Source organism: Euleptes europaea, chromosome 2 (assembly GCF_029931775.1).
Source record: "Euleptes europaea isolate rEulEur1 chromosome 2, rEulEur1.hap1, whole genome shotgun sequence".
Classification (NCBI taxonomy): domain Eukaryota; kingdom Metazoa; phylum Chordata; class Lepidosauria; order Squamata; family Sphaerodactylidae; genus Euleptes; species Euleptes europaea.
Window position 1 is genome coordinate 13,943,747 of NC_079313.1, and position 26,685 is coordinate 13,970,431.

A 26,685-nucleotide genomic window follows, 5' to 3' on the forward strand; every position below is an offset into this window, starting at 1 on the left:
TGCAGTTTTCTTGTGTTCAAGTGGAGCCCCTTTGCCCCCCCAAAAAAGAAAACATACTTCTAAATTGTGAGGAAATATAATTCTTCCCCTTCCCTTGTGTTTGTATTTATCTGGTCAATTTCTAGCAGATACCGACTGTTGTTAACTATGTACGACATTTTCTTGCTTCGTTTGAAGCCAGGAAAAAAAATATGTATATTTAATTAAAAATACTGAACCTTCAACAAAAAAATATGTCTTGCCTATATTTTGTTTGCACATTCTCCTTTGGGTCTTTGAGTTGATTGTGCATGTCGTTTCCAACTGCCAGAGGTCACCTCGCTCCCCCCCCCCCCCCGGCATTTCCCCATATTTTGCCCGTGTTTTCAGAGACCTGTTTTATCTTGAATTTGAAAATGCGGACAAAATGCAGGGAAATGCAGGGGGAGAGCGAGACAACCTCTGACGGTTGGAAACGGCATTCATAATCAACACAAAGACCTGAAGTTGTCAGAGGGGTGTCGGCGAATGAAACAACCATGCGTAGAAGACCATCGATGACCTTCCATTCTCTTTATCCTCTACAGTCAGCCTAGAAATTTGGATCACCACGAGGGAAGAGAAACGTCACTGCTGAGGTCTTGGCAGCTGTTTGCTTATGCATAACTCCTGACTCTGAGGAACATGGCCAATGCACGTACTGGATAAACTTTGATACATACCACGTTATAACTAAGACTTAGAGGGGTATGGAGGAACTCAAAAGAGGATTAACTGTTGCTTTGCAAGAGAGGCAAAACGTGCAATTAGGAACACACACAATCACAAAGAGACGACGTGTCGTTTGAGAGGAACACTTTAAGCCTGTTTGCTGTGTTTTTCCATTGTCCATTCTGATACTTGCCCTACAGATTTTTCTTTTGGTGTACTTGTATTTTTCATTAGAAGTACTAATAACATTTTCTGGGCTGAATTAGTGACACCTGATTACAGAAGTCCCAGATAAAGTATTTTCTCCATTAGGATACACTAACCTGCTGCATGTGTAGCCCCTGAACCCCTCATTCTCCCCATGTAGCCAACCATGTAGCACACTCTATACATATCAATCTTGTTTTAGGTCTGGTTATGGGACTGAAGCAGCCTTATTCGCCCTTGTAGATGACCTGCGTCAGGAAATGGTCAAGGGTGTGCATCGATTTTCCTGGACCTCTCAGCAGCTTTTGATACCTTCAATCACAGTATCTTTCTGGACCGTCTTTCTGGGCTGGAACTGGGAGGCGCCCTTTTGCAATGGCTCTGGTCCAACCTGGAGGGCAAGTTTCAGAAGGTGTTGCTGGGGAGCTGGGGGGTCCCACAAGACTCTCTCTTGCTCCCTATGCTTTTCAAAATCTACCTCTGGGTGAAGTCATCCAGAGATTTGAGCTGAGTTTTCACCAATATGTGAATGACACTCAACTCTATACTTTCAGCCAATCCCAGGGAGGCTGTAGACACCCTGAAATGGCACCTAGAGTCAGTTTGGCATGGATGTAGGCTAGAAGGAGAAGAGTTGGTTTTTCTATACACATAGGAACAAAATATGACAGCCATTTAAACCAAACTTATTAAAACAAAAATGATTTATTACAGAACGGGCAAACAAGTTGGGGGGGAAGCAAAATTTTAAAATTCATTTTGAGAATGCTTTCTCTCCTCTACATGATGTGAGTGGGTTTATCGTGTTGTGTTACTGTTGTGTTGTGTTGTGTTGTGGCCAAGGCTCAGTGTTAGAGCATTTGCTTGGCATGCAGAAGGTCCCAGGTTCAATCCCCGGCATCTTTGGTTAAAGGGACTAGGGAAGTTGGTGATGTGAAAGAGCTCTGCCTGAGACCCTGGAGAGCTGCTGCTGGTCTGAGTAGACAATACTGACTTTGATGGACCAAGGGTCTGATTCAGTATAAGGCAGCTTCAGGTGTTAATGATTTTGGGGAGGGGCTGTGGCTCAGTGATAGAACATCTGCTTGGCATGCAGAAGGTCCCAGGTTCAATCCCTGGCATCTCTAGTTAAAGGGACTAGGCAAGTAGATGATGCGAAAGACCTCTGCCTGAGATCCTGGAGGGCCACTGCTGGTCTGAGTAGACAATATTGATTTTGACGGACCAAGAATCTGATTCAGTATAAGGCAGCTTCATGTGTTCATGTGTTCACCTCCCACACAAAAGCTTTTGTTTCAGATCATTTCATCAAATACAAAATGGTTCTGACCTTGTCCAGTTTGGCAAAATTGCAGCCATAAAAATATACTTCAGATAGGAAAATAACCGAGTCTCCCAGTCAACTCTAATCCTGTCCAAAAAGGAAGGGGAAATCGCGCAGGTTCAGAGAAATAGCATCCACTTGCTTCTTGTGATGTGAATGAATCTGTACTTCACAAATCAGGGAGATTAGAATGATGTAAGATTTCTAGAAAAGATTATTCTGAATTGTCTATGCCTCTTGCTGATGGTCTGATTTTAATTAAGTCCTCCTTATGAGGTAAACATTTAGACTCTAAACTTGTTCCTGTAAACTCAATGCACCATTGATCTGAAGAATTTTAACTATGCCATCTAGAGTCACAAGGGCAGCTTGCCACTGATGTAGAAATTAATTGGTCTAATTTTTGAAGGCAGAATTTTACAAAATTAAACAAACCATGACTAAACCATTATTTAGGACAGGAAGCCTTCCATTTCTAAGTGATACCTCCCTGGGGCAAATTTCCTGACGAGTTCCCTCCAAAGTATTTAGCGGTATTTAAAGTTCATAAAACAGCCATTAATTAAGCAGGATGAAAAGAAGGGGGTAACTAGGCCATTTTGCCTGGAAATTAAAAAAAAAAACTGGGGTAATCGCTTGGCCCCATGGCGCAGAGTGGTAAGCTGCAAGTATTGCAGTCCAAGCTCTGTTCACGACCTGAGTTCGATCCCGACGGAAGTTGGTTTCAGGTAGCCGGCTCAAGGTTGACTCAGCCTTCCATCCTTCCGAGGTCGGTGAAATGAGTCCCCAGCTTGCTGGGGGGTAAAGGGAAGATGACTGGGGAAGGCACTGGCAAACCACCCCGTAAACCAAGTCTGCCTAGGAAACGTCGGGATGTGACGTCACCCCATGGGACCCGGTGCTTGCACAGGGGACCTTTACCTTTTAATCACTTGGCAAGTTTTGACTCACAAAATGGATTATGTCCACTTGAAGACACCAGTAGTGATTACATAGTCCTGATATACAGCAAAGATAAAAAGGAAAGAGACTAAAACATTGAACCAGAAATCAAGCACGTCAGTCACCCATATTTAGGGCTACCAACCTCCAGGTACTAGCTGGAGATCTGCTATTACAACTGATCTCCAGCTGATAGAAATCAGTTTACCTGGAGAAAATCGCCACTTTGGACTCTATGGCATTGAAGCCCCTCCCAGAACCCCCCCTCCTCAGGCTCCGCCCCCCAAAAATCTCCAGGTATTTCTAGGGTTGCCAACCTCCAGGTGGTGGCTGGAGATCTCCTGCTATTATAACTGATCTCCAGCTGATAGATATCGGTTCACCTGGAGAAATGGCCGCTTTGGGAATTGGGCTCTATGGCATCGTACCCGACTGAAGTCCCTCCCCTCCCCAAACCCCGCCTTCCTCAGACTTCGCCCTGAAAACCTCCTGCCGGTGGTGGAGAGGGACCTGGCAACCCTACCCATGTTTAAATCTGGCAAATGGAATCCAGGAATGACAGGCACTGAAAACTCAATGTTTCTAGTAACTGTTTGTCAACACAGCCGCAGCTACAGTTCCACGCGGTTTGCAAATAACATAATTCTTCCAGACCTTGTTCACCCTTAAGAAGGATCATGTTGCTTTCACACACCGTGTTACATCATGCGGTGCTAAAAGAGTAAGGAGTTCATAAAAGAGTAAGGAGGTCATAACGATTACCTGATTCTACATGAGGGGGGTGGAAAATACACCCCCCCCCAGTGGCTCTCTTTCTCCTCCCTTCCTCTATCTATGCCCTACCTCCCTTTCTCTCCAGCCTTCTCAGTCATGCACTCTTCTTCCCCTGCAGGTCCCTACTTTTTCAAAAGGGTTTTTTTTGGGTGTGTGTGTGTGATTCTGTACACGTGCAAATAAGCACAAATAAGCAGAAATTTCTGGCCTTATTATTCTGATGAATTTTAAGTTACCCTGAGAGCTGATTGGTAGAGCGTTACTTGATTTATTTTAAAATAGCGCACACAACCAGCCCATGTAATTTAACTCATTACAAAATAAATCAAGTGTTCACTTATCGACAGGGTTGCCAAGTCCAGGTTGGGGATTACCTGGAGATTTTGGGGCGGGAGCCTGAGGAGGGCGGGGTCTGGGGAGAGGGGAGGCTTCAATGGGGTAAAATGCAATAGAGCCCAATGCATGGTCGCTTTAGCCTCCTCTATTCCCTGTTTCAGTCAGGATTTAGCCAGGATCGAGCGCACGTTCGGCAAAACGCATGCATTTGATCCTGGCTGAATCCTGGCTGAAACAGGGAATAAAGGAGGCTAAAGCGACCATGCGTTTTTGCCTCAGGTGAACTGATCTCTGTTGCCTGGAGATTAGATGTACTAGCAGGAGATCTCCAGCTACAACCTGGAGGTTGGCAACCCTACTTATAGAAGAGTTGTTAAACACCACAGACTCGCAGTCCCCGCCTATCGAATATTTTCTATTGATTTTGCAGAAATTGAAGAAACAATATTTCGGGGTCCGGTTGGAAGGCACATGGCAGTGAACTTGCTTAAGCGAAGCCTGTCTAGGTCAATCCCTGGGCCTTCTGGAAATCCTACAGAAGCCAACTTAAGTGCCTTGATTAAAGGAAGGTAGCATAAAAACATAACAAAACAGATACTGCTAGAATATACTAAGGCTATGTAGGACTCAGTTTCTCATCTCCAACACCCAACACCGTACTCTGAAAATGTAACGAAAGAGGGTGACATTTCCATTTTTCTCATTACTAATTTAGGCAAAAGGGAACGGCTGCCAAAAAAAGCTATTTATAAACTAAGTCAACAAGGCCAGCCAGAAGCAAGCGAGGATGTGTGAAAAGGGCTTAACAGGTGCGGGCACATTGCGCATGGCCAGTCACACTATGTTCAGGATTGGCTCAGAGGGCCTCCGAGACTCATGACTGCAGGGAGTGCTTTTCCATTTCCTCCCCGGGGCGGGGAAAGGGAGGGAGAAAGGGGAGCGGCCACGACCGCTCTGGTGTATAAATGACAGCCAACACACGCCTTTTTCCTGAATGAAATAGTTCAAGCAAAGTCCAGGGCAGATTAGAAGATCTTTGCTCTCTGGCATTATTCTCTTCCTATTTTTATTTCTGCATTCCTGCCCAAACCCAAAAACCAGGAAGATGAAATACATCATTGGAATAGGAGGGTAAGTCGTTACATTTCTTTCTTGCTGTTTGTGTTTGGCTTTTTTTTTTTCCTGTTTGCATGCTCACAGCATTTGAAACGTATTTGGGAATAAACTGAAAAGAAAGTGAACTTCCAATAGAAAATAGCATCTAGCATTGTTTTGTTTTGTTTTAATATAACATTTCATGCTACAAGACAAATCTTTAGATTTTTTGATGCGGTTGTTAGCCACCCTGAATGTTTCTTTGGAGCAGAAAGGTGAACTATAAATTTACTCACTAGCTAAAAGCAGACGGGAAGAAAAATGAATACTAAATAGTTGGGTATATCTGGGGGGTGTGGATCACCCCCTAATAAGACTACAGCTTGATATGACAAAACCAAAGGATCAATTTATCGAGTACTTTCATCATTTCAAATAAATATTTTAGGTAGTTTTTGATCTAGAAAGGGGTGGTATTGATTGCAATTGTATGATATGGAGCAGCCCGTCATAAAATAATCAGAACTTCCATGCCAATATGACAAAAGTTTTAAAATGTGCCTTTGAAAAGGTTTTGGCACGGAGGGAATGAAATTCTAAATAAATGACTGCCACCTTTGAATGGGGAAAGGATTATGGCATTATGCGTGTACTGCTAAAGATGGAAGAGAACCATATCCGAGGTATTATAGTATTGCCCATTTATGCATTTGCAGTGTTTAAAACCTAAAATAATTGTTTAAATTCTTAAATTTCCATTAAACCAGGGGAAAAGAGCAGGATTGTCCTTTTGAAATCTAATTCTTAAAAGGGCAGTTACAGACTAGAATCCCCTAGTAGTGTTATAGTATTCTAAAAAGTACTGCCTCTCTTAAGCAACCGCTACCTAAAGAACGGAGTAAGAATCCAAACTAGTCATGGGGTTTGCAAGGAGTAAGTAGACAGTGGATGGACAGCGGACCTATACTGTTCAGTAATGTGGTTTCACCCCTTCTAGCTTACAACCTACACAACACGGCTCAGACTTGAGACCCCAGTTTTGGGGAGTGGGGGGGGGGGTAACACCTGAGTTTTAAACTATGATTTGCAGCTGGGCACTGATCAAACCAGAACCCAAAGGCTGCAGTTTGAAGGACTGCAGTTTTGCAAACCGTGTCTGACCCACCATGGCTGGGAGGTGCATCCCAAACGCTAAGGGTGTTTATCCCAAGTTCTATATCTGCTGTCTGAAGCTCTTGCGTCTCGATTTTGTAAAAAAGAGGAGAGATTTATTTGGGGGGGGGGGTAGTTCGAGGCTTATTCCTGTTCCAGAGCTTTGTATCCCCTGATCGAAACCACAAACGTGGAAAGGCACTTTAGGCATAAAATGTGGAATCCATCTTTTTCCAACAGTTTTCAGGGCTGTTTCCTACTCAGCTCGGGAAACCCTAGAAGAGATTTTTAATACTTCATTCCTAAAGAGAGCTACTCCAGTCTAAGCCTATTGAAATGAATGGGCTTAGACTGGTAGGAATGCACTGGAAGTCTTTCATTCTACTTTATGCAGCAACCCCTCTTGTCACAAGGCTACAAAAGGGGAAGTTACTTCGACCCTCTTTGTCTGGAAAAGGGAGAAAAATCCCTTTTGTTTGCTTCCTAAAAAAAACCCCATATTCTATTGCTTTAAGATTTTCTAAGAAATATTTAGATAAGGGGGGAAAGCTTTTCTGAAAAGAGAGCTGTTTTTTGTCTGCAAAGCAGGACAAATGTGTATTTATTATTGCTGCGTATGATTAAAAAGTGAAAAATTAAAAAAATCCTTGCTAAAAAAAAAACCCCTAAAAAAAGTTTCCCGCCTTCCCCTCCCAAGAAACAAAACTCCCCTCCAATAGATTCCCGCCTTTCCCTCGCCCGCCCAAGCGCCAGCGCGCGCGCGCCATCGAGATTAAAACCAAAACATTAACGGACAGCCCGGGATGGACGGGTCTCCCGCGCGCGCGCGCGAGAAACCGGTACACAGTCGCCGTCACGAAATTCCCCGCCCACTCCTTGGGCCGCCCGTCCAATCACAGCCCGGCGGCTTGGGGACTGGCGGCCAGTTTCAAAAGACTTTGCTGCTGCTCCTCCCCCCCTTCCTTATTTGGGCATTTCGAGCATCCTCGGCTTGGCCGTAGGATGGGGAATTGCGCGCGCGGTTTATTCTTCAAGGTGGCCTAGTGGGGCTTCCTCTCAAGCATGCAGAGCTATGCAGAATGCGGCTTTTGGTACCCTTGTTCCTGAATAACTGCGCAGCAGTGCAGAATATTCATGGAAGGTTTTGCATTGGATTTGCCACTCTATAGATCAGTGGTTCCCAACCTTTTTTTGACCAGGGACCACTAGGACTTTTTTGTTCGGTGCAGGGACCCCAAGGTTCAAAATAAAAATCCCGAGAATTTGAAAATTAATCATAACTGTTAGTTAAACATTAAACTTAGAATAATATTTGAATATATTTTTATAATAGAGAACTTTTAATTGAAAATATTAATTTGTTATGGGTTTATGTTTCGCGGACCTTAATTTAGTTCTCATGGACCCCTGGTTGGGAACCAGTGCTATAGATGCACGGTTTCCCCATCCGACTTCTCAAATCTCTGCATGGGGGCTTATTAAGTTTTGAGAATTTGGATGGGGAAAATGTGCATCCAAAAGAGCGGCAAAGGCAAAACCTCCCATGCATAAATGGCAAGCCTATGGCCATTTATGCAGGGTCAATTCTGAATGCTCGCTCAAAGATCCCTTTTTACATCTGACCTTTAAAATGCCTATTCACGGTCCCAATGCAAGAGGAGAAAGCCAAACAAATTCCACACCCCCACTCGCCTGCTCCTTCGTTTCATAGCCATTAGCAATCGTCCTTCGCATAGCTAACCCCACAGCTGTGATTCTTCATGGTTCCTTGAGTGGATGATTGGAAGCGGGGATGGAGCAAAGAAAACAAAGGTCATGTTAAAGGGGCTCTTAAGTAATGTGAAGCAGGAATACCCTGGCTTTGCAGTGACTTCCGAAATGACAGTTCAGCGGGAAGAACTCAAAAAGAATATGTGGGGCACTCCAGCCTGGAATTCCCTGCTAATTACCAAGCTTAAATGGCCAATGTTTATTCGGAACTCTCACCTCCCCAAACCCCGCCCTCTTCAGGCTCCGCCCTCAGTGACTCACTTTTGTGTCCCCCTCCTAGGCATATTATGTAACATTTGGCTGCAAGATTTATGCCCTCACATGGGTATGTGTATATGTATCAACACATAGGCACTCTATTATATGTGGCATAAAACAACCCAGCAGGAAAAGCTAATTTTAGCTAGGACGGGGGACACATTTTGTGGTTTGGGTGTGCCCCTATTTGCTTTGCAAGAGAGCCAGCGTGGTTAGGGTTGCCAACTGCCAGGTAGTAGCAGGAAATCTGCTAATTCAACTGATCTCCAGCTGATAGAGATCAGATCACCTGGAGAAAAATGGCCGCTTTGGCAATTGGACTCTATGGCATTGAAGTCCCTCCCCAAACCCCGCCCTCTTCAGGCTCCACCCCCAAAATCTGCCGGTTGCGAAGAGGGACCTGGCAACCCTAAGCGTGGTGTGGTGTTTTGGAGCGGTGGACTCTGATCTGGAGAACCGGGTTTGATTCCCCTCTCCTCCACATGAGCTGCGGAGGCTAATCTGGTGAACTGGATTTGTTTCCCCACTCCTACACATGAAGCCAGCCGGGTGACCTTGGGCTAGTCACAGCTCTCTCAGCCCCACCTACCTCACAGGGTGTCTCTTGCGGGGAGGGGAAGGTGATTGTAAGCCGGTTTGATTCTTCCTTAAGTGGTAGAGAAAGTCAGCATATAAAAACCAACTCTTCTTATAATGGGAAGGGGGCAGAGTGATCTCTTATAATGGGGGTGGAGAATAGTGATCCTAAATACTTTGGTCATACAATACTGAGATACTGCCTTCTTTAAAAGAGGCTATGGCTCAGTAAAAGAGCATCTCCTTTTAATGCAGGAGGCCCCTGTTCAGCCCTCTGCATCTCTGGTTAAAAAGAAAACACCACAAGTAGCAGATAATATGAAAAATCTATGCCTCAAACTCAGCAAAGCTGCTACCTGTCAATGTAGACAGTACTAACCTTGATAGGCTTAAATGTACAAACTAGGAAAATCATAATTAGTTGCTTAATTATAGTACTTGTTTAGGGTTGCCAGTTTTTTATTTGACAGGCTGCCTGCACCTTCTGCAGTTCCACGGCAGGCAGAAATTCCACAGGAGAGAGCTTTTCTCATCTTGGTCCCTGTTGGATTGCTGCCTACCATGTTCAAGGCCCTACCAAAAAAAGGTGGTGGACCAAATGATACTGTTTTCCTGTATGTAATCACAACTAACTAAGGGCGAAAACGCATGGTCACTTTATCCTCCTTTAATCCCTGTTTTAGCCAGGATCGAACGCACATTAGGCGAAAAGCATGCGTTCGATCCTGGCTGAATCCTGTCCGAAACAGGGATTAAAGGAGGATAAAGTGACCATACGTTCTCGCCCTAAGAGAATCTGTACAGTCCCAATAGTTTAATGTATAATCCCCAAAATGGACCCACTTGAGCCAATTAAGGTGGGGTGGGAAAGCAGGAATATTTGAATTCCCGTTATTATCTATGGGTTAGAATAAAAATAGGACTGTCCCCCATAACCCTCCCGCAGATTTTTCCTTTAAAGATGCATTAAATGCTGAAGAAAGTTCACTTTCTTTTCAGTTATTAACATTTGACATGATCTATGCACAAAGGCGACATGTGTTCATTGAACTCCTCTCTGTCCCCATTAAAGTTCTAATGTTGTCTTCTGCAATTCTGCTCCAAATTCTTTTCTTATGTAGCGTGACCAATGGTGGGAAAACCACTCTGACCAATAGACTTATCAAAGCACTTCCAAACAGTTGTGTTGTCCATCAAGATGACTTTTTCAAGGTAAGCATAACTTTTCCTGTTTAACTTTTTTTTTGAAGCGTATTGTTCTTGCAGTGATTTAAATGTGCAGTAAGCATCCTAAAGAGTCTGAGAGCATTGCTTTGTTAGCACAAACCAGGTATGCATGTATACGGCACACTTTTGTGCACGGATCCGCGTGTTGGCATAATTTCTTTTAATCAAGTACAAGAAGTGATTGAATTGTTCAGGGTGCATGTGTGTGCACAAATATATATTTACACACACACACACATATACTGTTTTGCTTCCGATAAGCTAACTTGCAATAACTATTCCCTGGTTTTGTGATTGCAGCAATCCCTAACACAGATTAAATATAGTACGACCACACATCTTGAAGATGTAGGGATGGGGAAACGCCTTTAACATTCTTTAACCACCCTGTTGTGAATATAATAAGATGGGCATTAAAGAGCAATTAATCTGCTTCAAATTGATCAGGACTGCGCTCCTATTGGCTAGCGGTCACCAGCAGTATATCAAGCAATGGTTTTCAAACTTCCTAACCCAGTAACCCTTTAAATGGCTGCCAAGAAACAACTACATGTTTTAGGGGCTTCTGAGACACGCACTTAGTTCATATGTGACTCTATTTGGATCTCCCTTGTACCCAGCATGCATGTAGGGTATGCTTAAAACATAGCCACACTCCTATGTCTGCACATTGCAGGGTAAAACGAGTAAACAAATTTTCAGGAACATTTTCTTCCATTAGTAATCTCCCACTGAGAAATCCCCCCCCCCCAAAAAAAAATAGTTTGAAAACTTTAGTATATAAGCAATGCTTCATGTACTAACTATACATGTTCTTTCAGGATTACCCTTTACTCATCTATGTATATTTAATCAATGGGCTTTAAATTGCTGGTAACTACGGTACATCCCAGGACGTGGCCAGTGTGTGTAATCAAACATATTATTTGGAATAACAAATGAACTATTTCTGAAAGTCATTTAAAGGCATTTTAACAAGAATTGCTAATAGTTCTTGTTTAAAAGAATATAAATCCCTCAGGGTTTTTAAAATATATATTACCCTTCCTGTGAGTTCTGCTTCAAGTACCCCCATCACATACAATAATATTTTTAAAGCCCTCTTACCATTTTGTCTTTGAATTGTAATTTCACAACTTAAAAAAAATGCACTTTCCAAATATATTCCTTTACACCTGCATGCCTTCATAGTTGAAAGAAAAAAACTCAAAACTTTACAACACTGGCAATTTATGCATGGCTGTTTCTTTGCAGTCACCCCGCCGACAACTTCGGCGGCTTGGCTTGGCTTTGATTACGCTTGCATTTTCCAACCTTCAGAGGTCGCCTCGCTCTCCCCACGCTTTTTGCCAGCGTTTTCTGGATTTGTGTTTAGCCGGCATCCAAAAAATGCACGGGGTGAGCAAGGTGACCTGACGGTCAGAAAATGTAAGCATAATCAAAGCAAAGCCCCGAAGTAGTCAGCGGGGTGACCACGAGGAAACAGCCATGCATAAATGGCCTATATTTCTGCCTAGATAAAAATAGTAGGACAGAAGTGTTTTGCTTTTATTTTTGTTTAATAAACTACAACAAAACTTAACATCATGAAAAAAGTTTTTACGCATATATAGAAACTAGGGTTGCCAACCTCCAGGTGCTAACTGGAGATCTCCTGCTATTAATACTGATCTCCAGCCAATAGAAATCGATTCACCTGGAGAAAATGGCCGCTTTGGCAACTGGACCCTATGGCATTGAAGTCCCTCCCCAAACCCCGCCCTCCTCAGGCTCGACCCAAAAACCTCCCGCCGGTGGCGAAGGGGGACCTGGCAACCCTAATAGAAACACTGTTTTTCCACTTCTGCCACCTAGCAGTGGCAGTTTATACTCACACACATCTACTATCCCCAAAATTACAGCCTATTACTCAGAGATTCTCCCTGATAGAGCTGTTATGCCCATTTGAAAATCAGCGACCTCATATGCATTTTAGGGGATCAGTGACTCACTTTTGTGTCCCCCTCCTAGGCATATTATGTAACATTTGGCTGCAAGATTTATGCCCTCACATGGGAATGTGTATATGTATCAACACATACGCACTCTATTATATGTGGCATGAATCAGCATTATGCTCCACTTCCACTTGCCACTGATTACATACCATTGCTAGAAGAACATACATGTTGCTCTTACACTGCAAAGTAGGAAATACTCTTAACTTTCAGTCGAAAACATTTCCTAGTAAGTGTGCTTAGGATCCCAGCCATGAACAGGCATATATCTGCATGTCATATATCTTCTATAGAAGAAAAAGAACAGTTGGTTTTTATATGCCGACTTTCTCTGCCATTTATGGGAGAATCAAACTGGCTTACAATCACCTTCCCCTCCCCACCACAGACACCCTGTGAGGTAGGTGGGTCTGAGAGAGCTCTAACAGAGCTGTAACCTGCCCAAGGTCACCCAACTTGCTTCATGTGTAGGAGTGGGAAACAAATCCAGTTCACCAGATTAGCCTCTCCCGCTCATGTGGAGGAGTGCGGAATCAAACCCGGTTCTCCAGATCAGGCGCCACCACTAGACCAGATGCAACAGACGAAACCAGGGTAGCATGCACCTTTAAGAGCTGTGTAGAAGAAAGGCTGCAGCATTGTGACATAACAAGCTGTAGGGGCGGGGCATCCCTTGTCTGCACTGCTCTTAAAGGCACCAAAGTCCATTGTATGTATGTACGCCTACTGTTCCTGAATGACATTACAGACAATTGCTATCAAGTCAGTTATGGACTAGTACAATCCTAACCAAAGAGGTATGGAAAGCATAGGATATTTTTCTATACAGAAGAAATTCACTGATGCAAAACAGCCATTTGTAATTTAAGAGACACAATCAGTTAAAAACCCCTAAAAAGCTCCACAAGACGTTTCCTTTCCCTAATCATATATCTCAGCGGTTCCCAAATTTTTGGGCCACCACCTCCTTGGTTCCACAAACTCAACCCCAGCACCCCCTATCCAAAAACATAGTTGAAGGGGCCCACCTTCTAGTGCCCCCTTGCCTCTTAGTGCTCTCCTAGATAATCCCACTGCCCCCCAGGGGGTGGTACTGCCCACTTTGGGAACCACTGAATATCTAATAGTGATGCATAGGCTAGGGTTGCCAACCGGCCTGGGGCAAACTACCCTGCCCTTTCAATGGAGGCTTAGTGTGAGGAAATGGATAGCTGAAGGTTTTTATGGCATGGAGCGAAGTAACATCACCTAGTAAATAACATCCCAGTAAGCCTCTCTTAAAAGGATAGAACATTTTCCCCCTCCAGGCAGTTGGCAACCCTAGGTAGCCCCACTGTGCAAATCAAAATATTTGCAAGGGGAAGCCCTCCCAGGACTTGGACACATCTTCCTACAGACCTTGGGGAAACTGCAAAGTTTTGCATAAAAATATCAATAGTTGGAGGGAAATTACTGTGCAAAAAAAGTTTTTTTAAAAAGTAGGGTTGGATGGGTGGGGGTAGGAACTAGGCAACTGTGGGTGCTGGAGGGGGGAACATAGGACTGAGTGATTTGTGGAGGGAGGAAAAAATGGATGATCAGGCAGGTTGGGAGGGAAACGGTGAGATTGGGTGTGTTGGGGAAGGAAAAGAAAGAAGCAGAACAAAAAAGAAGGAAAAATGGGCAGGGGAGTGGGGTTAATTTTCCCCTTGAGACCTCACAGGTCCCCCTCTTGTGCCTACCTAAAAAAACATGACTAGGTTGTGAACATACCTGGGGACCAGCCACACCTGAAGATGCTGAGATCATCTGGCTGTTGCCGTTCTATTATACACTTGTTAATAGGTGAAGCATTCATCATACTTCTTCGTGGCTCATACAGTTCCCATACAGACTTGCCAGCTCTTGAATTAGTAAAGCTGGGTCTTGAGCACCTTTTTAAATTCGCAGGTGATCTTGGTGAGCTTTGTGCCCTGAGAAGTTTCACACCTGCTTGTTTCTGCCTACCTGGGCTGTTACAGGCATGAGAGCAAGCCAGGTTGGTTTGTTTTCCTGCTCAGTTGGCAACCCTATATGTGATGTCAGGTCCCATGGTATGTTGAACAGCACATGAGACAGCAGCCTTTAATAAAGCTAAGCAGGTCCGGCCTGGTCAGTATTTGTAGGGGGGACCTCCTGGAAACCACATAATTGTCATCTTAAGTATTGATATATCCAGTATATAAACGTCAAAATATTTGATCTCTCATTCCCACCATTTTACTGGGCCAGGCCTGCTAGAAGGATGGGGTTATATGGTTTCCAGATTATTCTATGGTCTGTAATGTAATACTGTGACTGTCAGTCAACACTGTCTCCTAGATGTGAGGGTCTCTGTGTCTCTGACTCTGTGTCTCTGCTTTCCATCACCTGCTGTGTTATCAGTGAACTCATAAAAGCAGTTCACACCTTCTGGTCCCAGGCGCCTGGCCTGATTGCCCCAAGTATCTCCCCCCCCCCCCGCTGTTCTTCCTGTCTGTACTCCCTCAGGCCGATGCGGCCTTGGAAGTGTGATAGCTTCAGCAGACTTCCTGGGACTCGTTTGATGTTTTGTATTATGCCAAGCTTGTAACTTCCCATAACAATAAGTGTGAACCCCAGTGCCCCAGTGCCCTGGAGTCAATATATTCTGTAAACCCGATAAGCCCCTCACTTGCAACTTTCTACCTGTGCCTGTCTCATCTCCTGATGTCTTCAATAAATCCTTTGTTTCTGTATCAACGCCTGAGCAATTGATTTGGAGAATTAGACTCAGAGAGGGGGAACTCTCACACTAGAACCATGTATCTCAGGGGTGTCAAACATAAGGCCCGCGGGCCGGATCCGGCCCCTTGACAGCTTTTATCCGGCCCGTGCGACAGCCACCCACCCACCCCACTCTCGATATGGGCTGGCGAGGCAAGGCCTGGCCCGACCAAGTGGCATTCATGTCATATCCAGCGTGGATTAGTGGTTAAGAGTGGTGGTTTGGAGCAGTAGACTCATCTGGAGAACCGGGTTTGATTCCCCACTCCTCCACATGAAGCCAGCTGGGTGACCTTGGGCCAGTCACACTCTCTCAGCCCCACCTACCTCACAGGGTGTCTGTTGTGGGGAGGGGAAGGCGATTGTAAGCCGGTTTGATTCTTCCTTAAGTGGTAGAGAACGTCGGCATATAAAAACCAACTCTTCTTCTTTTCTTGCAACATTTGAGTTTGACTGAGATACATGGCTCTAGCAGACAGTGTTGACTGACAGGCACAATGTAGCCATGAACAGCTATAGATGGTATTTGAAATTGGGAAATTATGGCTCAGTGGAGGGCTAGAGAGGAAAGCTACATTGGTCATGGGACAGAGAGGACAAAATATAGGCCGGGTTACAAACTTGAGATTTGTGGTGTACTGTAGCTTTTGTTTTTGCTTTTGCTAAGGGGAAGTCTATCGCCTCCGTGGTATGTGTATTGTACAGTAGTGCCCAGGTTGTGATCGGGTCGTAGGTAAACTGATCACCCCTGCATTTGCAGCAATGTTTTATTGCTCACTATATTTCAGCCACAAGATCAAATAGAAGTCGGGGAAGACGGCTTTAAGCAATGGGATGGTAAGAGCGGTGTTCGCTATAGGATGCAGTAATGTATATTTTCCTAAGTATATATTTTTTATTTTCCACCATAACATTATTAAATAAAGACTTTAATAATAATAATAAAAATTAATAATTCTATCATTACAAGTTTATACACTTTCACACTCTCTTGTGTGGGTTGTGTCTTTTTTGACTGACTTGGGCCCCTGTGTATATTTTGCCGTTCTTCTAACTAGTTCTGGAGTCCCTGGATATGGAAGCTATGGTGAGCACCGTTCACGCATGGATGGAGAATCCGGTGAAGTTTGCCCGATCGCACGGAGTGACCATTTCGCCAGGCATGAAGGAGCCCAATTCTGACGATATCCACATACTGATCGTTGAGGGCTTTCTGCTGTACAACTACAGGTAGATATCTCTATTTTGGGGTTCCTTTTAGGGGTTGTGCCAACCTTTGCTTAAAAAACGGGGTCCTGCACTTAAATAGCAATTTTGATCTGTGGCCACTAGCTGGTGATAACGCTCATCTCCGATTTCAGAAATCTCCCATGCTGATATTGCTATTAAATTAAATACACAGGAATGGGATTGGCCAGTTTTCCCCCTTGGTCAGTCTTCAATAGGGTTGCCAGGTCCCTGTTCGTCACCGGCAGGAGTTTTTTTAGGCGGAGCCTGGAGAGGGCGGGGTTTGGGGAGGGGAGGGACTTCAATGCCATAGAGTCCAATTGCCAAAGCGGCCATTTTCTCCAGGGGAACTGATCTCTGTCAGCTGGAGATCAGTTGTAATAGCAGGAGATCTCCAGCTAGTACCTGGTAGTTGGCAACCCTAGTCAGCAACCTTAACTGTACCCAGCAGAAGTGCTAAATCGATGGGTCTCAGTTTATCCCCTCCCCCTTGGTATATTTACACTACAAAGCTAAAACCAGTTTTAAGATTAGCTTAAGGGTTTTTGTGGGGAGCGCTAGATTCAAGTGCAGTTGCACCTTAGAAACCGACAAGATTTTCGGGGTATGAGCTTTTGAAAGACAAAGCTCCCTTCTTCAGATACAAGTAGGAAGGAACAAAGGGAACTTTGACTCTTAAAAGCTCATACCCTGAAAATCCTGTCGATCTCTAAGGTGCTGTGTGTGTGTGTGTGTGTGTGTGTGTGTGTGTGTGTGTAAAGTGACTTCAAGTCGCAGCTGACTTATGGCGACCCCTTTTTGGGGTTTTCATGGCAAGAGACTAACAGAGGTGGTTTGCCAGTGCCTTCCTCTGCACAGCAACCCTGGACTTCCTTGGTGGTCTCCCATCCAAATACTAACCAGGGCTGACCCTGCTTAGCTTCTGAGATCTGACAAGATCAGGCTAGCCTGGGCCATCCAGGTCAGGGCCTCTAAGGTGCTACTGTGCTCAAATTTAGCTGTTCTAATGCAGACCAACATGGCTACCCTCTGAAATTACCTGGAGAATACAGGGAACTGTGATTTGATGAGAAAAATGAGAAATGTCTCTCAGAGAGTCCAAGACTGTTCGTGCCAATGTACGTGCCAATGTACGTGGACTGAAACTTCTATCATTCGGTTTGGCCCTTAAAATCCACAAAGAGTATATTCCAATATGGATCAGGCTGTGCCATTTCCCTGGACAAAAATGGCTCTCCCTGCAGGTTGTTTTAGGCCCCACCAGGTGTAGTGGTTAAGTGCAGTGGAGTCTGATATGGAGAACCGGGTTTGATTCCCCACTCCTTCACATGAGCGGCGGAGGTTAATCTGGTGAACTAGATTTGTTTCTCCACTCCTACCCACGAAGCCAGCTGGATGACCTTGGGCTAGTCACACTCTCTCAGCCTCACCTACCTCACAGGGTGTCTGTTGTGGGGAGGGGAAGGGAAGGTGATTGTAAGCCGGTTTGATCCTTCCTTAAGTGGTAGAGAAAGTCGGCATATAAAAACCAACTCTTCTTTTTCCATTAGCGGGGCTTAAACTAAAGGAGAGGGGAAGAGCATTTTCTGTGAGGGAAATGCCTCCCCCAGCATCACAACTTCAGGCTATTTTGAGGGGTCCTCGTGGATTCTTTGTATGAGCGAATTACATTCTGCGTCGTTTGGGCCTTAGGTATACCTTTTTTTAAAGAAGTGTCCCTTATTCCGGAATATGACAGTCCAGTAAAATATAATGGATGGGCCTCTTTATTTTAGGCAGCCTTACCCAATTACCGTGGACTGCCAAAAAAACAAGTCAGTGGGTTCTAGATCACATCAAACCTGAACTGACCCTAGAAGCTAAAATGACTAAACTGAGGCTGTCGTATTTTGGTCACATCATGAGACAAGAGTCACTGGAAAAGACAGTCATGCTAGGATAAGTTGAGGGCAGCAGGAAAAGAGGAAGACCCAACAAGAGATGGGCTGACTCAATAAAGGAAGCCACAGCCCTCAATTTGCAAGATCTGAGCAAGGCTGTCAAAGATAGGACATTTTGGAGGACTTTCATTCATAGGGTCGCCATGAGTCGGAAGCGACTTGACGGCCCTTAACACACACACACCCAACTATGGTAACATAAGGGAAACTATTAAAGCCAGGCTCTCTTTTTTATCTGCTTGCCACAGAAACTGAAGACAAAAAAAGAAAGTAAAAAAATCCTGTGCTGTATAGTATGTAACTACATGGGGCTTTTCCCCTGGAAGTCCTTCCCCCCGCAGTAAAATCTAGATGACTCACCCGGATCCCGTTTTTCCCGCTGATTACTCCAGAAGTAATGCAACCCTCGTTTTCTCTGAAGTAAAGGGGAAACTGCAGCATGGCTGTGAATGAGGAGTCCATACAGATAACTTCCCTGTCGGAGGTGGAACTAAGTTCTGCATTTTGCCCTAAAGCAAGGCTGGGACAAGAAAGTCAGAGGGAAGGCCTTTGGGGGGGGGGTGCTGTGGCTGGGGGCGGGGGCTGCACAATGTACAGGTGCAACAGAGAGGACTGGAGGTGGCAACACAGCAAGTGGGGGGAGAAACAAGGTGTACAAACATCATTTCTGCTGCTGTGGTGGGGCGTGTTTTCATGGCCCTGTTTAGAAGAATCCCAGGAAACCCCCCTTTTTTTTTGTAGTGATGCGTTTAATTGGCATTATGTTCTGTCTAGTTAACTTTGATGTTCCAGAATAGCAAACAAGTCTTCTGGCACCTTAAAAAAAATACTCCCGACTTCTTTATGGCATAAGGTTCCATGTGTCAGAACCCACTGCATCAAAGACGTGAAGTTTTTACGAGAGCCAGCATGGTGTAGTGGTTAAGAGCAGTGGACTCTAATCTGGAGAACCAGGTTCAGTTCCCCACTCCTCCACATGAGAGGCTGACTCTAATCTGATAAACCGGGTTTGTTTCCCCACTCCTCCACATGAAGCCAGCTGGGTGGCCTTGGGCTAATCACAGTTCTCTCAGCCCCACCTACCTCACAGGGTGTCTGTTGGGAGAGGAAGGGAAGGAGATTGTAAACCGGTTTGATTCTCCTTAAAAGGTAGAGAAAATTGGCATATAAAAACCAACTCTTTTTCTTTTATTCCAGGCAGTGAAAAAAGGAAAATTAGTCAGATACATTCACATAAGACCTGAGGGTTAATACAGAATTGTTTGGCTCACAGAAGGCATCCCTATATGCCCTTGATATTTGAATATGGTTCACAGGTGGTTTTGTTACAGGGTGATCTTGTTCAATCTTAAGGGGAATTATGGCACTCAAGAAAGGAGGCCAACGCTGTTTTTTGTTGCAAACAAGTTATTTATACATTAACAGCCACACGGCCAAATTGTGCCGAGACTTTTTTCTTTTTTTACAAAAAACCTTGGTCCATAGATACACTTAGCCCAACCCAGTCAGAATGTGAATTTCTATTTCCTGGAGCTTTCAGGAGTTTTCAAGGACAATCCCTTCTAAAGCGCATCACGGGCAATAGAGAATTCTGGATGGACATGATGTTACCAGTGCCGTATTATTTTGCAATTCCAGTCAAAGCAACCCCCTAAATTGTCTATCAAAATCTTGGCTTCTAGTTATAAGTCTAATATCTGAAGGTCACAGCAAGTAGAAGTTATGCACAAGCTTGCCAATCCGTTTTTTTAGGGTGGGGGGAGGTATGTAACAGCTAGGCAAAAGTTGAGCTCCAGTGTTTGTCCTTCTAGTTAGAATGTCAGCTGTAACTCACTTGTCTCTGCCGACTACATGCATATCAGAAGTGACTCTCAGCAGAGCTTTGGCAATTTGCCTCTAGCTGTTTTGAAGGAACAGGAACAGAGTTTTGTTTCTGAAGAGTAGGGATCCTCCTAGACGAAGGAGCCCTCAGTGGGGGGGGCTTCTTAGGAGCTATTCTGTGGAGTTCCAGTTATGTTCAGGGAGCCAGCATGGTTAAGTGGTGTAGTGGTTAGGAGCGGTGGTTTGGAGGGGTGGACTCGAATCTGGAGAACCGGGATTGATTCCCCACTCCTCCACGTGAGCGGCGGACTCGAATCTGGAGAACCGGGTGGGTTTCCCCACTCCTCCACATGAGCGGCGGATGCTAATCTGGTGAACTGGATTTGTTTCCCCACTCCTACACGTGAAGCCAGCTGGGTGACCTTGCGCCAGTCATGCTGTCTCAGCCCCACCTACCTCACAGGGTGTCTGTTGTGGGGAGGGGAAGGGAAGGTGACTGTAAGCCGGTTTTATTCTTTCTTAAGTGGTGGAGAAAGTCGGCATATAAATACCAACTCTTCTTCTTCTGCATACGCAAGTGCCGTTAAGTCGCAACCATCGTATCCCATCCCCAGCAAGCGGCTTTCGAGATAAGCGAGAAGCAGAGGTGGTTTGCCATTCCCTTGGTGGTCTCCCAACTGACCCTGCTTAGCTTCCGATATCTGACGAGATCAGACTATACCACGCCACCTTCCCTCCTGGGACCTTCCCTCCTGGAACTTCAGTTATTTTTACATAATTTTTGTTGTCCACTATCTTTGAACTACATCTGTTGTTTCTACTTTGGTCAATCAGAAATCATGCTACACATTCTGCCCAGCACTCACTGGTGACACCAAACTCTATGTAATCCGCAATCTATAATTCTGTGAGCTGAACTTTGTCCTACCCTGCTGTGGAAACCGATTTAGAATGCACATATCCTTTGGCCTGATATGAGTAAATCAAGTGCAGGTCGAGTATCCCTTATCCGGACATCCCATATCCGGATTGATCTGAATACTGGACCCTTTGAGCCAGTATGCAGGCAGATCCCTGCCACCTGCTTTCAATGTTTCCTCTCACCTAAAAAAATAAAATACAGCGTACGCTGCATCACAGGTGGAGACTAAAAGCCTGCCGTTATTTTGATTGTTGTTGCTCTTGTTTAACAGCTGATAGAGATAGTTAACACCTTTTCTTTCTGATGGTTCAATATACACAAAATTATTAAAAATATTGTTTACAGTTACATTCAGGTATATAAAACGTAAATGAATGTGGGTCCCATCCCCAAGATATCTCCATCAGTCAATCAAGTTTTATTTCGATACAATATCAGCTCTGAATAAAAATCAAAGTTAGGTTTAAAATAATAAAAGTTGATGATTCTGGGAAGGATGATTTGAGGAGGAGGAGGAAAGATCTTCTATGGGGAAGGGTTTTCAATTAGCCGTTGACAAATCCCACTAGACCAGAGGCAAAATTTGGCTACTTGAATGGTTATCTCCTGAGACGAGTCTGCTAAGAGAAGGGAAACTTTAGCTTCTTCCGATCTCCCAGGAAAGGATGGCAATATGGGGAGAATGTACGGCGATCTTATGTCGTTGTCCAAGATATCTCATTATGTATATGCAAAAATTCCAATATACGGAAAGATCTGAAATACGGACCACACCTGGTCCCAAGCAGTTTGGATAAGGGATAGTCAACCTGTAGCAGATTTGTTTTTTTCCTAAAGAACTGATTAACCAGTTATGGTGTCACATTTAGATCCAAGTCCTAGTAGCACCTTAAGAGACCATTAAGATTTTCGAAGTATGAACTTTCAAGAGTCAAAGCTCCCTTCATTGGTACGTGTTCCCACAAGTGACCAAAATGTTGTTTGAGTCACACTGGTTCATAAGAACATGAGAAAGGCCCTGCTGGATCAGACCAAGGCCCACCAAGTCCAGCAGTCTGCTCACACAGTGGCCAACCACATGCCTCTAGGAAGCCCACAAGCAAGATGACTGCAGCAGCACCATCCTGCCTGAGTTCCACAGCACCTAAGATAATAGGCATGCTCCTCTGATACTAGAGAGAATAGTTATGCAGCATGACTAGTATCCATTTTAAAAGTTCAAAGGAATACTTTCAAAGGAATACTTTGTGCAAGTCATCAAAAAGAGATTCTTATACCAGGAAGCTCTAAATATAGGTGATCTTATGGAAGACCTTCCCATATGAACTAGAATCAATAAAGTATTGGTATTCTAATACGACTTTTCTTCTCCCACAGACCGCTGATTGACTTGTTTGACAAACTGTACTATTTGGCAGTCCCGTATGAAGAATGCAAATGGAGACGGAGGTGAGGGCGGTTTTCCTTAATTTGGGGATATGGATGTTTCATAGCACCTTCATTTAGTTCCTAGGAAATAATTGCATGTTGTACAATTTAGATAGTTTTCCTTCTTGGTTAAACCTCTATTCCTAAATGCACCTTTTCCCCTAGAAAATTAATTACATCTCTCAGGCATGTGTAGTCGGAGCTATAACTATCCGTACCATCTACTCAGCTCTGTACTATGCAACAGTTCTTCAGACTTTACCTTACGCTCTGTAGTGGGTACTAGTGGGGGGGAGGAAAGGTAGTTGTGAATTTCCTCCATTGTGCAGGGGGTTGGACTAGATGACCCTGGTGGTCCCTTACAACTCTATAATTCTATGATAACTGGGCCAGTCCCCCTTTCTGTGATCATGTTGAGGCCCATGTCAGACTGGGAAACCAAAACTCATGACACTTTCTCTACCACTTAAGGGAGACTCAAACCGGCTTACAATCACCTTCCCTTCCCCTCCCCACAACAGACACCCTGTGAGGTCGGTGGGGCTGAGAGAGCTCTAAGAGAGCTGTGACTAGCCCAAGGTCACCCAGCTGGCTTCATGTGGAGGAGTGGGGAATCAAACCCACTTCTCCAGATCAGAGTCCACCACTCCAAACCACTGCTCTTAACCACGCTACACCAAGCATTTACACAGAATCCGTATGTTCAGCGGCACTCTTTTTATGACAGTGTTGAGATTGTATCCCAATATATTCCTTTCCATGTTTTTGCAGTACGCGTAAATATACAGTTCCTGACCCCCCTGGTCTCTTCGATGGCCATGTCTGGCCCATGTATCTAAAACACAGGAAGGAAATGGAGGCCAATGAAGTTGATGTCGGTAAGTCATTTGGGGCACGGATTGTGTGAATCTGATTTAAAGCCTCTTTTGAGACTTATTTGCAAAAATTTGATTATGACTAGAGGGCTGATACCAAATGCAGTAAATCACGACAAAATTTCCTGAAGTTAACAGTACGTTGGATCTGCCTGATGCTGCAATCCTAGGTAAAGTTACACCATTCTCAGTCCACTGACCTCAGTGAACTGAAAAACGGTGCAGCTCTGCCTAGGATTGTAGTGTGAATCTCAAATGCAATGATACTACTGTCATGTTTCATATCACTGTATTGTGGGTATACCCATCCTAAGCACTAAAAGGACACAATTTTAAATCTAATTTCTGATTCTGGTTAGAGGAATAGATCTCTAGCCGCACATTGACAGCCCACGCCGGCTCAAGGGCCCACAGCACCGGCGTCCAGGAGGCGCACACCGGTGTTTGTGGCACTAGCGCCGGTGTGCAGGGCCGGGCACCAGTCTCCTGCTGCTGCTGCGGCAGCACTGGGCCCAGACGCCAACAAAGGCCGCGGAGGCGACCCGGGAGGCATTCCCATGGCATAACTACATCCCGGGAGGCGTTCCAGGGGTGTTATGGCGCCAGCCAGGGGGCGGGGCCACCGTTTGGCGGCCTCCTGAGCTGTTTAGGCTTGGGAATGCCCCCTTTTTTTCAGCCAAGATACACCACATTTTATGACAGTGTTGAGATTGTATCCCAATGTATTCCTTTCCATGTTTTTGCAGTACTTGTAAATAAACAGTTCCTGTAAATATACAGATTTTTGGCGCCTAAGCCCGGCACATGCATTTCTCTCAGGAATGCGCTGTAAATCCACCCTGAGTTTTAAATTAACTCTTCTACCAAAACGGCTACAAGCGAAACTGTTCACTATCAATTCTTTTCTCTTTCTACAGTTTATCTGGATGGATTAAAGTCCAGAGATGACCTTTACATGCAAGTGTTTGAAGAGATACAGAACACGCTTCTAAATGCTTCATAGGTGAATAGATCTTGTTGGTGGTGTGTTTCTCTCCCGTTCTGTACAGTAACAGCCAACTTTTTTTTATAATTTGAACATTAATTTTATTTTTGTTCTTGCTTTTCAGGGTCTGTGGAAAACTGGAAGATCCTTGTACAAATTTGATGTATATACTATATTGGATATTAACAGAAATGTGTAGGTTTAGACTTTCTGATACTGTCCTTTGGAAAACAAAGCTTTGTATATAATTGAAAGTTAAGGTAACTTATTTACAATTTGGCCCTGGACAGTTTTTTTTAAAGAAACCTTTTATATTTCATTAGTTCAAATGTATTCTAGATATGCATTTTTTTTTATAATGGAGCATTTAGATTCAGTGTGTGAAATGCTACTGTTAATGTCTGTATCTTTGTGTCGATTGTAGGCCTGTGTTGACTTGCTTGTATAACACCGTATTGTATACTGAGTAAAGAGGCATATAAATGTACCGTCTCTTATGCTGTCCTTCAAATCAATGTTGTTTCATTGGAGCAGAAGATTCTCGGGATCTTTACAAAGTGATCTTTAACACTCATGAATTACAGTGCTAAACTGGTACAACATAGCATAGCTGCTTCTACCTCACGGCTTTCTTTCTGCTCAGATAGGCAAAGGTCCATCCTATTCGAATGGACAAAACTAAAACTAACTTTGTACTATGTAAGTCAGATGGCTTTCCAAACTACTGTTTACATCTTTATAGAATTGTAGAGTTGAAAGGGGCCATACAGGTCATCTAGTCCAACCCCCTGCTTAATGCAGAATTAGCCTAGAGCATCTCTGACAAGCGCTTGTCCAGCCTCTCCGTAAAGACTGCCAATGCGGGGGAGCTCACCACCTCCCTAGGCAGCTGATTCCACTGTTGAACAACTCTTACTGGAAAAATATTTTTCCTAATATCCAGCTGGTACCTCTCCACCTGCAATTTAAACCCATTATTGCAAGTCCTATCCTCTGCTGCCAACAGGAAAAGCTCCTTGTGCTCCTCTAACCGTGCATTCCTGAAGGGGATGCCTGCGCCTGGCTTAGGAGGCAACGCAGCAGTGCTGCCTCTGCCTGGCGCCAAAAATCCGTGCAGCCCGCATAGAGTTCGCATTTCTTACGAGCCCCTTTAATGCGACCTTTTGTGTTTGCTCTGCCCCCGCATCGAAGAATCCCCTCAAGGAAGCATGCAAAATCACAGTGCATGTTAGCTATGCAAACAGTGATTGCTAATGACTATGGGAACGAAGGAGCAGGGGAGTAGGGGTGGGTGGAATTTCTCCTTTTGAATCAGGACCATGAATAGGCATTTTAAAGGTTGCATTTTTAAAAAGAGCTTTGAGCGAGCATCAAAATTGACCCTGCATAAATAGCCCTGGGTGCTTCCAGCCATTGCTGGAAGCCTGCAGCCTTATGCTTATTACCCTGCTGCCTTGGTTGTGTGTAGGAGGGAGGCATGCCACTATCCTCCTCAAGATGACAATGTTCTTCCGCGATTTCCCCTACAGGCCCTCTTAAAAAATGAGTTCAACATCCCTGAGCTAGACACTTTTTGTAAAAATGAAAGCTGGGAATTCAGAGAACCTGCTCAACTTATCATTACAACGGTATATTGATATACGAGTTGTATTTAATAATAATAATAAAAAAAACTCGTCTTCACAGTGGGGGTAGGAGAGGGAGTGGTTTGACGATGACGACGGTCCAGTCATGGAAAAGGGGGCTGGAGGTGGGTGGGAGTAGGCAGGGCAAAGAAAACCGAAAAACATTACACACAAGGAAAAAGGTGACTCGGAATTGGCTTCTAGAAAAAAGATTAGGGTTTCAAAAGAACCAGGGGTGGGGAGGAACCGAGAATAAAATGAAGTGAAAACTAAAGGCACACAAATGTGTGCAGAAATCAGGAGACGCAAGCAGGACAGGGCCAGAACCAACAACAAAAACCATGCAGAAAAGCCCTGATATTAGTGTGATTCTCACCTACACACTGATGTAGTTCAAGGTTTTAAGGACCCTACACCAGCGTGAAATACTTGGATGAGAAACCAGGGCTGCTATACAGAGGAAGGCAATGGCAAACCACCCCTGCTCATCTCTTGCCTTGAAAACCCCATGAGGAGTCACCATGGGATGGTTGTGATTTGACGGCACCTTGTTATCATTAAAACACAAGGCGTGTGAGAACCCCACTGAAATTGTACTAGCCTGTTCTCCATGAGATGCAGAGCTGTGTAGCAGAATTTTTGTCGCTGCAAAGAGGAAATTCTATTTACATCGGACAGCCTTGTCTGCAAAACATAACCTACTGAACTAAAACCAATTTACCGAGTCAGGGTGTGTACCTTTGTATTACGA

The 26,685-nt window shown here is 44.4% G+C and overlaps 1 protein-coding gene across 1 annotated transcript; it reads left to right on the plus strand.

Moving 5' to 3' along the window:
* Positions 1-5,299: 5,299 nt before the first annotated feature.
* NMRK2 (nicotinamide riboside kinase 2) lies at positions 5,300-24,688 on the plus strand. Its single transcript, XM_056844388.1, has 8 exons — positions 5,300-5,404; positions 10,246-10,336; positions 15,900-15,948; positions 16,170-16,341; positions 22,399-22,470; positions 23,221-23,327; positions 24,242-24,327; positions 24,434-24,688. Exons 1-7 carry the CDS (start codon positions 5,379-5,381, stop codon positions 24,325-24,327), a joined length of 603 nt encoding a protein of 200 aa, XP_056700366.1. The 5' UTR covers positions 5,300-5,378; the 3' UTR covers positions 24,434-24,688.
* The last annotated feature ends 1,997 nt before the right edge of the window (positions 24,689-26,685 follow it).